General features: G+C 41.0%; 1 protein-coding gene across 12 annotated transcripts in view; it reads left to right on the forward strand.

The window, feature by feature from the left end:
- The window catches only part of MCPH1 (microcephalin 1), a 270,092-nt gene that overhangs the window by 44,411 nt on the left and 208,544 nt on the right, over positions 1 to 17,137 (forward strand). For all 12 annotated transcript variants that reach the window (XR_010112893.1, XM_055107253.2, XM_034965554.3 and 9 more), the window contains one exon: positions 8,546 to 8,655. Coding sequence is in view for 11 of the 12 variants with exons in the window: in XM_055107253.2 (XP_054963228.2) it covers positions 8,546 to 8,655 (110 nt within the window). In the remaining variant the exon portion in view is untranslated. The remainder of the gene's footprint in view (positions 1 to 8,545; positions 8,656 to 17,137) is intronic.

The following is a 17,137-nucleotide window of genomic DNA, read 5'->3' on the forward strand; positions in this document are numbered from 1 at the left end:
AAAATATTTATTTTAAAATGTTGACTCAAAAGTTAATATAAAACAATAGATGTGTAAAATTCTTTGGTAGTTAAGAATATCCTGTTCTGAGGTTTACATTCTCCATCTTTCCAGTTTTCACCTTGTGTATTTTTTAAGCTTTTGAATAATAATGACATGGAAATGTAAATTAAGTAGGAAAAAGCTGGTAGCAAACAGTGTGGCATGGCCTAAAATCCCCGTGTTGTTGGGAGTGTGCTAGTCCTCGGAAGCAGGTGTGTTATGTTCTAGAACACTGCCCCCTGCGTCGACAGCCTCCGGGGTTGGGGGTAAGTAGAAGGGGGTGAGGGGCCAGCACTAGTTGACTCATGGCACCCTGGTGGAGACGGAGAGGTTTTTTCGCTCAGTGGTGCAGGCCATCAGGCAGGGGTGTCCAGGCAGGGCCCGGGTGCAACAAAACATTCTGTGTGCGCTAGTGCGAGAGGATCTTCTACAGTCATCTGCCTTACTTCATGCCATTACAGACAGATGGGAAGTCATTGGGTTCTAGGACATAAAAAGACCTACATGTTGGCTAGCCTAAATCTAACCCTTTTATAGTAATAAAGATTCATCAATGTTTTAAACTGTCCACTGTCAGCCACCTGGGACTCAGGTAAACCAACTCTCTTTGGGAATCTATCTTAGAAGATGAAACCATAAAGCCTTCAGTTTCAATGTCAGGGATGCACACTCTATATCTGGTGAAATTACGGAGGGGTGAAAACTTCTGTACAGCAAACTGTACCTCCAAATCTTTAATGTCGAAATAAAGGGCTTTTTTCCATTTCTGTTTTCAGTTCACTTTTACTTGTTGCTGTTGTCAGTATCTAAGATACAGTGTAAAAAAGGCTTCAAAAACAAGTTACAAAGAGCTTCAATACGCTGATAGAACGGGAACTGAGCGAGAAACAATTTTGGTTTTGTTTGGTTTTGTTTTTTGGTTTTTTTTTTGAGACATAGTCTCGCTCTTGACGCCCAGGTTGGAGTGCAGTGGCACAATCTCAGCTCACTGCAACCTCCGCCTCCCGAGTTCAAGCAAGTCTCTGCCTCAGCCTCCCGAGTAACTGGGATTACAGGCACCCATCACCATGCCCAGCTAATTTTGTTGTATTTTTAGTAGAGCGGGGGTTTCACGTCTTGGCCAGGCTGGTCTTGAACTCGCGACCTCAGGATCTACCCTCCTCGGCCTCCCAAAGTGTTGGGATTACAGGCGTGAGCTACCGCGCCCGGCCAACAATTTTGTTTTCTAAAATCTTTAAAATCATTAATTTTTTTCTTTTTTACTTTTTTATTCTCTTAATTTTATAAACAGTACACAGATACATTCCCATTGTAACTAAGATTGCTAAGAAGACTAGAATTTCCATCTCCTCACTTGCCTCTTTTCACTAATTCACTTCCTAACTAATGAAAGACATGCACCCGTTGTGTCTCAGGTGCTCTTCAGGTTTGTGGGGACATAGAGAATGAAGCAGCGTGCACCCTCATAGAGGAAGACAAATAGTAAATAAGTGTATAACAATGTCAGCTAGCAAGCAGTTAATGATAAAAACAATAGTGCATTGGGTAGATAAGGTGACCAACGAAGGCTTCCCTGAGAAGGTGACATCCAATCACAGGCCTGGGGAGGGAGAGGGAGCCTGTGACTCTGTCAAAATCCATGTTTCAGCTGGAGGTAACAGCAGGAACAAATGTCCTGATGGAGGAACATGCTTGCAGGAACAACGGGGAGGCCAGTACAGCAAGGACTTCCTGAGCTGCAGGAAGGAGGTTGGAGAGGGGTAAGAGCCAGAGCTTTGGGACCTTCAGTCTCTGACAAGGCAGGCAGCTGTTTTGTTTTGAAGTGTGATGAGAAGCCATTGGGGCTTTTGAACAGGGGAGCAACCAAATCTGATTTAGGTTTTAAATGTAACCGTGGACACTGAAGAACAGACTGTGGGTTGGAGTGTTTGTCTGCATGAAGCAGTCACTGTCCACAGTTTAATAATTCCTTCCACACATTTCTTGTGTGTGTGTGTGTCTACAAGCATACAACTGCAAATAGATATTTTAAGAGAACTTTTTGCATGCATAGAATTATATTGCCTTAAAAATTGCTTTTTACAAAAGCAGTATGTCATATATTTACATATTGGTACCAGTAAATCTTCATTTTCTAATAGAGTCTATAGGTAGGGTCAGCACAATTTTTCTGTAACAGATCAGATAGTAAGTTTATTACGCTTCATGGGCAAAGAGACCAAATCGAGGTATGTAGGTACTCATGTAGATGATTACATAATGAGAAAAAGACATTTTCCACAAAATTTTTATTGACACTGGAATACAGTTTTTTTTGTAATACAGGTCCATTAATGAGAAAAATAAAATAATTTGTGGGGGGCGAATAATAACATTTCATTTAATTGGAGTTAAGACTGAGTGTTCCCATCACCAACATTGATTGCAAATGTTTATTAAGGCTGATTTGTAATAAGATAGATTTTACGTATTTCACTTTTGAAAATATCTTTTCACACAGACAGATACTGCTGATTCGATGTCAGTCCACAGTTAGATAATTTGCATTGAGCATCTTCATTGCTTAGAAGACACTGATGGAATTCTCTTAGATTCTTCTCTCAATGCCTGCCTCTTAGCGTGTCCTTATACTGCAGATTCATCACTTGCAATTGAAAAATAGGTTGAAGCTCCTCAATTGTGCAGTTAAATGGGTTTTGAAATAGGAAATTCCGGCCAGGCATGATGGCTCATGCCTGTAATCTCAGCACTTTGGGAGGCCGAGGTAGGTGGATCACTTGAGGTCAGGAGTTCAAGACCAACCTGACCAACATAGTGAAACCCCATTTCTACTAAAATTACAAAATTAGCCAGGCATGGTGGCACATGCCTATAATCTCAGCTACTTGGGAGGCTGAGGCAGGAGAATCACTTGAACCCAGGAGACAGAGGTTGCGGTGAGCCGAGGTCATGCCACTGCACTCCAGCCTGGGCAACGAGAGTGAAACTCCGTCTCAAAAAAAAAAAAAAAAAGGAAATTCCCTTTGCTCTTGCACTCATTCTGAAAAGTGCTGCTGTAGTTTGGGCTCAGGAAGTATGTCCACAGCCAGTTTGCATGGGAATGGAGATCTTCTTGTTTTAACCTCTGACAGCACAAGAGAGAATCGTTGCTTATTTGTGGAAATGTGTCCCGCCTGACCCTTGGCACTGCCAGTCACAGCTCTTCAACCACCGGAAGTCAGTTTGAATTGCCAAGTAGTTAAAGCCGACTGGTCATCCTGAACTAGTGCACAGCTTGGCTCCTAGTTGCTTTTCACGAAGGAGACACAGTGGTCCTATAGGTGCCGTGTGTTCACTAGCAAAAGCAGAAAAGTCCTTCCTATACCCCACTTGTCCATGGGTTTGATACAGATTTTCTTCTTTGCTCTGTGTGATGGATTTTTACGTGTCAGCACCTTGTACATACGTGTTGTGAGCTTATCTGAGCAATTTGGTCATGTCCAAATACCAGGGTCTTGTTCATCGATAATAGTCACCAGTTGTTGGAGGTCAATGATGGTTAACTACTCTTCTACCATCTATCTACCAGATCTTGTTGAAGGCAAGTATCAGAAAGACATTTATTAAACATTTATTGGCAAGCAATTAGGAAGTGGTCCACAAAAGTGACCAATATGCTGAAGGCCCAGTTCTCTGTCCTTTAGTGCAGTGTCCATACCTTATCTGAAAGGTTTGCTGGAGGCAGACAACATTCTATGGGCAAGTTTCTGCAAACTTGCACTCAGCACCAGACCATCGTGTATCCTTTGACCCTGTGGTTTATTATAGGGTCATTTAGGGATTAAGCCTTGGATACCACCTCCAGGGATACCAGCCACAACTCATACTTGATGGTTATGCTCTGTTATGTGTGGGTATTGGGTTCCCCTGCAATATTTAAGCCAATTCAGTGTTCTTGAATCCATGAATTTAACCAATAAGAAACTGTTTCTCACATCCATTATGCTGATTAACAAGCTGATGATGTCACCGATAAGCACTCATTTTTGTCATCCATTTTGGCTTTTAACAAAGCATCTAATATTGGGCTGGAGGATTTACAGGAGTTGGGGTTTTTTGTTGTTGTTGTTTTGAGATAGGGTCTCACTCTGTCACCCAAATTGGAGTGCAGTGACATGATCGCAGCTCAATGCAGCCTCAACTTACTGGGCTCAAGTGATCCTCCCACCTCAGCATCCTGAGTAGCTGGGACTACAGACGCAGGCCACCACACCCGGCTACGTTCCCCAGGCTGGTCTCCAACTTCTGAGCTCATGCAATCTGCCCGCCTCTGCCTCCCAAAGTGCTGGGATTACAGTTGTGAGCCACTGTGCCCAGCCTATGGTATAGTACATTTTGCAAATTCTGAGCATTCAAGAGGAACTGTGAATTACTATTGTTGCAAATAAATAGATAGACATATATTCATTAAGTATGTTAAATTGTTGCACTTTTGACTCTTCAAATAATTCACAAGTGTATTAAGAACCCCCTTTCCCATAGCCTGCCAGCCTAACTCACTGGGGCTGCAAAACTAAGCAATCCTAGCAACTTGATGTGGGTTAGTCAGTCTTAACAGAAGGCTATTGACCACTTAACTGTTTGGTTGATTCATTCATTCATTTACATATTCATTTTTTATCAGTCAGATGTTTACTCCATATCTACTATGTCCAATGTATAAACAGTGAGAGAGGTAAGGTTAATAGAAAGCTCTGTCCCTTGCTTTAAAGAACTTAGCTAAGTAGGGAAGGTACAGTCAAGATACTTTACACACAAGTATCAGGAAATTCAAAAGTCAGAGCAATTACTTTCAGTGGGAATTAAAATTGATATTGGAATGACCTCTACAATGATTACAAAGGATAAAATTCCGCATTATCTATTGAAGAGTGTTGTTTTTGTTTTTTTCAGAATGAACAAAGTGAACTTGATATTTTAACAGATGAATATGAGTACAGTCTCGTTAGCAGAGTTTTACTTGTGTAGAACCCGTATAACTTGCATATATACCAAAGGTATCTCTGGAAAGGAATTTTTCCTAGGTGTCTTTTAAGATTCTTTCCAGTCTTAATATTTTGCATACTACATTGTAAAATAATTTCAAATTCAAATTTTTGAAGCTTAGAAGACATTTCTCATTGGATAATGTTAAGTGTATATTTTTACATGTTAAAATTATGGATTATTCAGCCTTCAGAAGCCTTTTCAACCCTTGACTCTTGCATAGTGCATTGTATGAGTAAATACTAATTGTTTAAATGTGTTATTAATATTAGCATTGTTAGTCTTAATTCTGTATCTTGGAAGTAGGAAAGTAGGATGTGGAGGAAAATAAATGTTAAAAATAAGAGTTATTTCTTCGGCCTTAGCTCTAGACAAAATTTGACACAAGCCAAGTTTCTCCTACAGTCTTTTCATCGTCCACTTCTTCATCTCTCCCTTTCCTAGTATTTAAGTTACATGTGTCCTTATACTGTCTTGCCCTGGATCTGGCTCCAAAGTGATCATATTAGTCATTTGCTTCTCTTTTCCCTCAGTATCAATACTTTTCCTTAATCTTGCTTATCTCTGTTGAGTAGCTGAAGGTTGTGATTTAACTAATTCACACTGAGAGGTGAGTGAGTGATCATTTACTAGTTTTCATTGATGTGTTTGCATTTTGATGGTATTATTAATCCAAACTAATTTCCAAATGGTGAAATTTCAGATAACTGAAAGATAAAAATGTGGGGTCTGTCAGATTCATTTCCGTATTTGATTATTTCGTGAAAACGAAGTCAATGAATTGTGTGTGTGATGAGGTTGGGAGGAAAATGAGAGGAAGATATATGGCTTTCACAGGGAAATGCTGTGGACCAAATTGTGTCCTTTGACCCCCACATTTATTTACTGAAGCTCTAACCCTCAATGGGATAACATTCGGATAGGGTGAGCTTTGGAAGATAATTAGGTTTAGATGAGGTCTTGAAGATAGGGGCTTTGTGATGGGATTAGGACCATTATAAAAAGACCAGAGGACTGGCTTCCTCTCTCTCTGCCATGTGAAGACAGCAGGAAGGTAGCCTCCTTCAAGCCAGGAAGAAAGCCTTCACCGGAACCCGACCATGGGGGCACCGTGATCTCGGCCTTCAGGCCACCAAATCTGTATTTTGTTATGGTAGCCCCAGCCGAAGAAGACAGACATTCATCCAACTGGGGTGTGTTGGAGGAAGAGCAGCTAAAGGATGCATGTTCGTTGGAATTTCTTGGAGACATTCAAAATCGATGTCCATTAGGTAGTTGGATATAGCCAGCCATACCTCAGCTGGGAGGTCTAGACAAGGTACAGAGAATTAGGTCTCCTCAGTAATGGATGACTTTATGGGAAGTGATGAAATCACCTTGGGGAGTGAGAAGGGAGCTGATGACAACCCATGAAAAAACCACACATACAAGCAAACATGAATAAAGAGTCATCCAAGAAGTGGGAGAGTCAGGAAGAGGAGAGTAGGTGTTTGTTTACAGACCTCCAGCCAAAAATGGAGTCCAACTAATCTTTCCACATATGTTTTCAGAAGTACTTTGCACTCTCAACTGCTTTGGGTTTACCGATGTCATTGTTAAAACACATTGGCAAATCACTGTGGCAGAGTTTATGAAATGTTTTAAATAAACAATTAAATCATTTACTTAGATCATTTTTTGACTGCAGGATTTGTAAAATTGTGAAAACATGTTGTTAACAATATCAGTCTTTCTTTTTTTTTTAAATATCAGTCTTTCTTAAGTTTTAAAAGATTGTGTTGCATTTCTTAGAACTTTATGTTTATAAAATGCTTTACAGCCTATTTCGTTTTTCGGCAAGAACTGAGGCAAGTGGCTATTATAAAACTTTTATTGAATACACTAGGAAGCTACAAATTTATTCATGACTCAATAACAGAGCACTACATCCCAAATTATATCTCTAGTCCACTGCTTTTCCGATTTTGACACACTCATGCTTCAAGTAAATATTTGTTATTTAAAAAGGAAAATAAGTGCATAGTAGATATAATTAATAATTCTAATTATTTTTAATCTTAAAGATGATAGGAGATGGCATTCATGTTCTACCCCAAGGGATAAAGTGGGCCTGGGAGAAAAGTCAGTGCAAGTCAACCATAAAAGATACCTGAGGAGGTATGGGATCAGTCAGGATGTGACTGGTTTGAGTCTCGAGTGGATTCAGTATTAGGGATTATGGCAAAGAGTGTAGGTTGGTAGGTTTGTGGTTTAGAATTGGACCTTAAAATCTTTCCAGGGCCCAGGCTGCAAATAACAACTAGCTTGAATTCAGGAAAGTATTAAGATTTTTATTCTACATCCTTTTTCACTGAGATAGGACCCTGTTTTTGAAAAGAGTGACAGTTTTTACCTTAGACTCTCCAAACTTAGTTATAGCTGCCTTTATAGCATTTTATCTGCAAAGAAGTCTTTCTCATGTTATATGATTTTTAATTTCTGAGGGCACTGATGTTAATTTCACTTTGCATTATATTTATTCATCTGCATCTACATTGTCTATTGGGTTGTGAGCTCCCTAAGTGTGGGACTATATCTTGTGCATTTTGCATCTCCAGTGGGTAGATGATTAGCTATTTGTTAATCATTAGGTAATCAACAGTGCAGTTTGGCTATCACCTGCCTGACAGGTTCTAGTACCCCCTAGGCTGCTACATAACTTTTGCGTCAAAGTTTGCATTATACCATTGAGACCATGTTATGGTCCATGTTAGCTCCTCCTTCAAAATCCCATGTAAGTCATAAAGTAGGCAAACTGTTTGAAGGAGGAGGAAGGGTGAGAGTAAGAGGCACCCTCTGAGGCAGTAGATGAGTCAAATCAAAGTACACATTTCACATTTCATCGTGGGTTACTTAGGTCTACACAGGTTAGCATCTAAGGAAACCACATTTCACTTGAATGAGTATCCTTTTGGTTTGTGTGTCTTCATGGCAAGACGCTGGTCTAAGGTGGAAACTTGGGGGGAGTAAAATCATCATCCCTCATTTGTAGGTTGAAGCCTGAAGCTCTGTACTGAAGACTATTTTCTAGAAAATCTCAAACTGACCCCAAAACTTAGATTAATTATTGCCTCTAATATGGAACTGCCTACTCTGAAGAGCTGTTCTTGGTCATTATTTTTAAATCTAAGAATTTAAGTATGACGAGTGCGTAAGGTATGGGTATACATTTTCTTACATTATCAAATGGACGGAGTTGATGCTGTAGAACACTGTAACCTGATTGTTACTGACCATTGAATTAAGTGAATTGCTTGGGATATTGGAATGTAATAAACTGAAAGTTCCAGATAGATCTCAAAGAGCCAGATATATACAATTTATTTAAAAGGCCTATAACTTCCTGTTTCCATTATGCATAAATGTGATTTTTGTTTTGCTTAAGTTGTATTTGGTCCATGTAAAGTTCTAACTAATTTTTAATCCCCTTGGGTTTTAGGTGTTAAAAATAGACCAACAAGGCATGATGTTTTAGGTGACTCATGTGACGGCTTTAAGGACCTCATCAAACCTCATGAGGAATTGAAGAAAAGTGGGAGAGGCAAAAAGGTCAGTGTGTAAAAATATTATTTTAAACTTTCAAATGCTGATACATCATAATGTTCTTCTCTGGGTCAATGAAACATAAACCAGTCTATCTGACTTGTCTTTTATTTTAAAAAATTGATTATGGGTAAATGTTGGAAAACTCAGAATATGAAACTGAAAGCGTTGTTTGCATTCCAGACAAAGAGTTATTATTGATAGACCAAGCTTTCTCATATCACTTTGCTAGTGCATTTCTTATAAAAATGCCTGTAGCTTCTCTCAAGCAGAGAATGTTGGTTGTGCCAGTGTTTCTTGCCATTTTATAATCGGAATAAATATTTACTAGGTAGGAGGTGAAGAATCCAAACATTCATTCACTTTTGAACTAACCAAGTCTTGACCTCAAGCCATCAGAGTGAAAGGTTTATATACTAACACTCAGGTACACCCTTCCCATTGTGGTTTTGGCTTTAAAACCTTGCTCTTCCTCTGAAAGACTCCGCTGATCCTCTTACATGAGTAATAGAATGAGGATTTTAAATGTTTTTATCATCCAACATCTACTTGCATTGCTTAAATTTAAAATTAGCCATATATATTATACCTTGTGCCTCATTTTTATGAGGCCAAAAAAGTATAATGTAGTGAAACCTGAATTCAGAACGGTAGGGAAAAACCATACCGCTTGAAAAGCAACAGATGAAAAGAACGACAGAGTAGACGGGTCTGCATGGGGCTTCCAGGTCCTGATACTCAGGCTTGAACAGATGGGCGGCTGCATTTGACCTGCGGAAGAGAAACCTGACTCCTTTGCTTCTTATCTTGGCAATGGTTAAAAGACGTTTAAAATTACACAGATTTCATGAAAGTTGGCAGTAACTTGTAGAAACTTAGATTTCTTTACTGATGCTTTCTGGTTTGTCTCGGAAAAAAAAGTGGAGCAAGAAAATGGAAAGGAACCCTATTTCAGGTAAAGCAACGGATGTGGAGAGAGAGAGACTGTCAGGGTCCCATAACATCTTTGTGGCGTGGCAACCCCAAGGCACCTGCTCTACAATGGCATTGCGCACTCTGACTCCACTGCAGCCTGCAGGACCTGCTCAGCGTGCTGCTTCCCAGGGGTGGGGCCCTTCTTAGAACGCTGGCGACACTGTGGCTGAGTTTGTGTTTTGCGTCCCAGTTTCTCAGTCTTCTTCCTACTGCTACATGGCCACTTGACCTAGTTCCTTTGGAAAGAAATAACCAGTTTCCTTTGCATCTACTACCGTTCCCGTGCCTCTCCTGCTGATGCGTCGCATGGCACCACAGCTCTGTTCTGTGCCCTCCCGCTTAACTGACCCTTTACCCTCTGGCAGTGTCTGCCCAGGGAAGCAGTGGTACCTCTCATCTCTATTGGTACTCTATGTTGTACTATGTCTGGCTTTTTTTTTTTTTAAGTGCTCAGTAAATATTGAGTGTTGAGTTACTTGTTACTCACCATAAAAATATTCCGTCCTGTCTGATCAAAAGGCATGAGGTTTGACTTTCTCATTCGCCCACAGTGGAAGTTACTGTTTCAGATGAGTGGTATTGCCTCCCTGTGCCTGGGATAGCCCTGGACCTGATGGGCTGGGTCTGTGGAAGCACTGGGTTAGGGACAGGCATCCTGGGCGGGAGTGTGGCCCCTTCTTCCTTATGAGGCATCTCACTGTAAATGGCATATGAATGGGAGATGGGTACCTGTGTGACCTTCTGGCATTCTTCTGTAGATCAAATAGTAAGTGCTCCATAAATATAAGGTGGTATTACTGTCTTGAGTAATGATAAAAGAATGAGTGGTCAGAGAGGGAGACAAAATACAAAATTATAAATACACACCTCCATATCTGCCTTCAACTGCTGTGCTCAGGAACAAAAATATTTTCATAGATTAAACTGCCTAACTTGCTCAAATTTAGGTCTTCTTTTAAAAATATTTTAAGAGTATTAGTAAACTTTGCCCTCATAATTTAGAATGTCATTTCTGAAACGAATCCACCACTTCTGGTTCTGTGTGAAGACTCACTCAAAGCAGGTTTTAAATGCAGATTTTCTGGGCCAGTCATGGTGGCTCATGCCTGTAATCCCGGCACTTTGGGGCGGGCGGATCACTTGAGGTCAGGAGTTCGAGACCAGCCTGGCCAACATGGCAAAACACTGGCCAACATGGCAAAATCCCGGCCAACATGGCAAAATCCCGTCTCTACAAAAAACACAAAAATTGGCCAGGCCTGGTGGTGGGCACCTGTAATTCCAGCTGCTCAGGAGACTGAGGTGGGAGAATCACCTGAACCCAGGAAGGGGAGGTTGCAGTGAGTCGAGATCATGCCACTGCACTCCAGCCTGGGCGACAGAGTGAGACTCTGTCTCAAAAATAAATAAATAAATGCTGATTTTCTGGCCCCACTTGAGACCCTCCTGGTCAGCAGCTCCCGACCCCAGTGCGGCACCCCGTCCTTAACATGGAGGGGATGAACACCTAGTGAGGGCGAAGAATCCACCTTCTGTATTGCGTCTCACCAATAGCAGAAGGAGCAAGACCTAGGTTTCCCCTCTTTCACAGGATTTTCTTCCTAATCCATTCCTTATTACTGTTCACCGCACAGCCTTTGCTTGAATGAATCAAAAACTCCTAATGCCCTAGGGTAGTGCTTCCTGACTGGGCTGCGCATTGGACTCACCTGGGGATCTGTAAGGTATGTGGCTGCCTGGCCCCACGCCAGACATGCTGGTGTCATTAATATGGGGGGCACCCTGGCCACTAGGATTTTTTTAAACTCCTGAGGTGATTCCAATGCAAAGCAAAGTTTGGAAACTACTGCCTTAGGACTTTAGTAGAATTTAAACAAGTAATTTATCCTAGAAGAAGTTTCATTTGTTTCTAAACATTTCTCATGTAAAGTTGTTTCATTTTTACACTCTAAAATTAAAGTCCAAGGCTTAAAGTCCTGATTTGTGGGCTGGGTGCGGTGGCTCACACCTGTAATCCCAGCACTTTGGGAGGCCGAGGTGGGCAGATCATGAGGTCAGGAGATCAAGACCATCCTGGCTAAGACGGTGAAACCCCGTCTCTACTAAAAATACAAAAAATTAGCTGGGCGTGGTGGCGGGCGCCTGTAGTCCCAGCTCCTCGGAAGGCTGAGGCAGGAGAATGGCATGAACCCGGGAGGCGGAGATTGCAGTGAGCTGAGATCGTGCCACTGCATTCCAGCCTGGGCAACAGAGTGAGACTCCTTCTCAAAAAAAAAAAAAGAAAAAAAAAAATTCCTGATTTGTTTGCTTAAAGGTTGAGTGAGTGTTTTAGGAGCGCAAATTTGATAGCAATATAGATGAAGGAAGTGGTTTATTATTTTACAGGTTAGAAGGAAGAATGATATAAATTTCTTAAAAGGCAACATTAAATTTATTTTATTTTATTTTATTTTATTTTTCTGAGATGGAGTATCACTCTGATGCCCAGGCTAGAGTGTACTGGCGTTATCTCGGCTCACTGCAACCTCCGCCTCCTGAATTTAAGCGATTCTCCTGCCGCAGCCTCCTGAGTAGCTGGAACCACAGGCACCCGCCAGCACGCCTGGCTAATTTTTTAAGTTTTTTGTAGAGATGAGCTTTCACCATGTTGACCAGGCTGGTCTCGAACTCCTGACCTCAAGTGATCTGCCTTCCTTGGCCCTCCCAAAGTGCTGGAATTACAGGCGTGAGCCACAGCACCTAGCCAGCAACATTAAATTTTAAATATATAACTTCCCAGTAGTTTGAGATCTTTTGATATGAGCATGGGGAGAGAAGTTTATGTTGATATGTGGTAATGAGTCCACAGAAACACTAAAATTTAGTTTCCTGGTTTTAAAAGTATACAGTGGAATTGTGGAAGGATTGAATTGGTGAATTAAAATTAGAAGCTTCTGAGTAGCAGCCTACAAATATAATGTTAGTATCTCAACCATTCTTTTTTTCCCATTAAATAGGTTTTACCTGCTTATTTTGTTCCTTGTTAGATTTCAAGATAAACTGTGTTAAACTGAAATTTGGAACTTCACATGGCCTTTTTTGTTTGTTTGTTTGAGATGGAGTCTCGCTGTGTCACCCAGGCTGGAGTGCAATGGCACAGTCTTGGCTCACTGCAACCTCTGCCTCCCGGGTTCAAGCGATTCTCCTGCCTCAGCCTCCCAGGTAGTTGGGACTACAGGTGCACGCCACATATTTTTATGTATAAGGACATATTAAGGTATTAGATTCTATTAAGCACAAAATTGTTTCTATTTCCTAAAGAAAACAAAATCTTGTAATTGAATATTAATGTTGAAAAAGGGAGAGTTTACAGGAAATATCTTTCACCAGCTAATGACTGAAGCAATGCCTCTACTAGAATGGAGAACAGTAAGGTCTGGGCCTGACATTTTTATGTTTTCACGTGAGAGCCAGCCTACATGCTATTTCTGTAGTGAGGAAAATGATTTGAAACTCAGATGTGTCTCGTGGCCCTAATGACTTTATTTTCTTTTTAGTTTTAAATCTGAAGTAGCACTTGCAGGTAATGTCCTATCTGGGCAGCCCTGCAGACAGGACTGTCAGTCGATGAGAGCTGTCAGTCGTGAGTTCTGAGTAATGTGAAGGTGCCAGGTAGAAGGTACAAAGGCAAGAAAGGTGGGAAAGCCTGGAGCCTGTGCGAAGAATAGCACGGCCTTGGTGTGGCCCGGGGATGGATGCAGAACCGCGAGAAGAGAGAGGCTGACTTCAGCCACGGTCACGGGCTTTGGGGTTAGACTGCTCTCATCTTTGGTTTTCTGTAGGTTCATTGTGATTGTTGTACCAGAGTATTGTTTTTGTTGTTCATTACTTGAGAGTCACAGGCCTTCCTGTCTTTGATCTGTTCTGGAAACTTCTCCACTGTGATTTCTTTTGCCTGTTTTCTCATGCCTCCATTGCTGGGAACGCAATCTCGTGTGCTATCCTTTGCTTCTATAGCCCATGTCTCATGATTTTCCTCTATTTCTTTCCTCTTGTATCTCCTTATTTCATTCTGGATGTCTTCTATTGGTTTCTTTTCCATTTCACCTTTGACTCTTTTTAAGTCTATTCTGATGCTAAATCCATATACTGAGTTTTAACATGTATTATTTTTCAGTCCCTGCTATTCCATTTATTTTTTTTAATTATTTTTTGTAGAGATGGGGGTCTCTCCACGTTGCCCAGGCTGGTCTCGAACCCCTGGTCTCAAACAATCCTCCTACCTCGTCCTCCCAGAGTACTGGGATTACAGGCGGGAGCCTTCATGCCCTCTATTTGATTTATAAAAACCATTTCCAGTTCTCTGTCAAAATTATTAATCCTATCTTTTATTTATTTGAACATATTACGCATATTTCTTTTGAAATAACTCCCTTTTCTGGCTCCCCTCAATTTCTGTTTTTCTTATCTGTTGTTTTCAATCATATGTTCCATATCTAATATGCCTGGTTAGTTTGTCTTTATCTTCCTAGCAGGGACTGAGATGATCTGGAGCTGGGGTTCTGTCTCTGTGAGGCTGGCTGTCCCCAGGGAGTGTGGGCTTCTGACGCTGGTTCACCTCCTCTTCCATGGGTTTCTTCTTCCATGACTCACTGACTTAGTAGCTGGGCAACGTCTGCAAATAGCTGGGGCTTGTTTGTTTGTTTGCATCTTGTCCAGCTTTTCTGAGGGCTCACAGTGAGGAGCCTATTTCAAACTACTTAGTCCACCATTCCTGGAGATGATGGGTGAATTTTAATGGCCACTTAACTTTTCTAAATAGAGTTTTGGTGTGAATGCTTCTCTGAGAAGACAGCAGTAAGAGGCCAAGTCAAGAGAAATGATTTTTGAGATGAACACGTAGGTCAGTTTGCAAAAGACACACTAAACACCTGTAATGACATTAATTCAGTTTCTCTTAAAGAGTGAAAAAAACCATGATTCCATGAAGAATTATAGAATCTCAGAGCTATAACTTCCATTAGCTTTTTTTTTGGTGTAATGCCCATTTTTAATGGCAAAAATCACTCTATAAATCAGTCAGAAAAAGAGTGTTTTTTTTTTTAGACTTATTTTAAATATACTTGTTTCAAATTTGTTGAGACTTTTTTTTTTTTTTTTTTGAGATGGAGTCTCGCTCTGTTGTCCAGGCTGGAGTGCAGTGGCCCAGTGTTGGCTCACTGCAACCTCCACCCCACCAGGTTCAAGTGATTCTTGTGTCTCAACCTCCTGAGTAGCTGGGATTATAGGTACCTGCCACCATGCCCAGCTAATTTTTCTATTTTTTTTTTTTTTTTAATTAGTAGAGACAGGGTTTTGCCATGTTGGCCAGGCTGGTTTTGAACTCCTGACCTCAAGTGATGTGCCCGCCTCAGCCTCCCAAAGTGCTGGGATTACAGGCGTGAGCCACCACACCCGGCCTGGTGAGACTTTATTTGGAGGATCCAGTTAAGCAGTTTTATTACCTCTGTAATCTTAGCTTGCAGCTTGTAGGTCATTGACATTGATAGTTATACATCTTTTCAGAGGGAGAAATAGAAAATATTATGACGAATTTTGACCTGTTTTCTTTGTTACTTGTTGAATATTGTCAGACACAGAACCCAAAGAAGCTATGTATAGATACCAGCACTCTGGTAGAAATACACGAATGTAATTTTTTTTTCTCCAAGTATTTGGTTTATTCTACTACTTCTGGATTTGGTTTTTCAAAATATTGATTATTATCCTCAGGAACATTTTTAATGTGAGTTATCAGCAGGATAGCTTTTTATAAGTGGCTAAGTTGTAGAATCTCATTTTGGAGCCATCTCTGCCAATCCAGCTTGTTGCGTGTGAAGGCAAGCTGTGGGTCAGAGCACAGAAATGTTTACAGAGGCTTTCCTAAGCCTGGAGGCCTGGAGAGATTTGAAGGAACAAATAGAGCATACTTATTTTGATAGTGGTTTAAAAAAATTAAAGAATTACACACCACATAGAATGCTTAAATTCCTGAAAGTTTCTCAAATAGGGTGCAAAACAAATAAGTAATAGCTTGCATATGCTGATAGTTGCTTGTTCTTACATCTTTGCTAGAATATGAGCCCATAAGGACATAGTCTGTATCCTGTTAGTGTCTTAATACTCAGCAGGATATAGCATCACAAACAAAATAAGTGCTCAGTAAATATTTTCTGAGTAAATAAGAGATGCATTAATTTCCCTTTTTTCAGTGAACATGTTTAAAACATTTTTGGTGCTCTTAACCATCACTCAGTAATGATGGAATCATCATCATGTACTTCACTTATTTTTGAATATTCTTCCAAAACTTGAGAGACAGTCTTCTTTCAGTAAAAGATGGATTCTCTTCTCCAAGGCTGTGCATGGCAGCGCAGTGTTGCTAAAGCGTTGCCCCCAGAGCCAGATGCCTGGGTTCAGTCCCATCTCTGCTACTCACCTGCTCTGTGGGTTCCATGGTGTTGAACAAATTACTTAATATCTGTGCCTATACTTCTTTGTGTATAAAACAGGAATAATAATAATAGTACCAGTCTCCTCAAAGGGTTTGTGCTAATTAATTGAGTTGAAACATGCAAAGAGTTTAAGATAGTACCTGATATATAGAAGTGCTCAAAAAATGTTAGCTATTTTCTTCAGCACCAGCTTGGGTGAGGGTCATGTCTGCATATTGACTGTGCTTTGTTCTGCAGCTATAACTTGGAGTAGTTCTCTCTCACCTGCCTCCTCTTTGTCCACTCCCAGACACCACCATGTGTCTTTAATGAAAATGACCCTCAAAACTCTGGGACAGTCCACACTGTGTTTCTTGTTGGACTTACTGACCACAGGCATGCCAGAGCCAAAACAGAGTCTTGGGCACGGGGTGAGGATAGGAGTATAGCCTTTTCTAAAAGCTCCTCCAGTGATTCTGAGCTGATGGTCATCCTCCCATTGAGAACGTTTGTTTTGGGGGTGAGATGTAGGCAATTAGCATGAAATTGTGCTCTGTCATCTCACCCAGGAGGCAGAAGACTGAGTTCTGCAGTCAGAAATGCCCGCTTGGGGGATCTGCTTCCTCAGTTTTCGAGAGATGCTTTCCTCATCTCCAGTATCATTAGAACCTTCCTGAAAGAACTGAGATCTTTGTGAGCTGCGATAGGGTACTCACAGCTGTCATTTATTGAGCATTGTGACCTCTTTTTAGATTGAGTTTTCTATTTCTCAGTCATATGGAAAGCTGAAAAGAAAGTATATTTCAGAGAGCTCCAATCATGTCTTTATTGCGGAGGCAGTAGATTGGGAATTACAGCTCATTTGGGTCTGGCGTCCCCAGAGAAGGAGCCTTGCAGTGGAAAGAAGATAAAAGGGTCCCAGTGGTGGGAATAAAAAGAGTACTAGATGCCCAGAGGGTGGGAAAGGCCTAGCCCAGATGCAGTGTGGCCAGGCCAGCTAGGGGCAGGAGGAAGGAGAGCTGCAGGGACACAGATGCCTTCCTGAGCAGAGAAAATAGAAT

Source organism: Pan paniscus, chromosome 7, assembly GCF_029289425.2.
Source record: "Pan paniscus chromosome 7, NHGRI_mPanPan1-v2.0_pri, whole genome shotgun sequence".
NCBI lineage: Eukaryota > Metazoa > Chordata > Mammalia > Primates > Hominidae > Pan > Pan paniscus.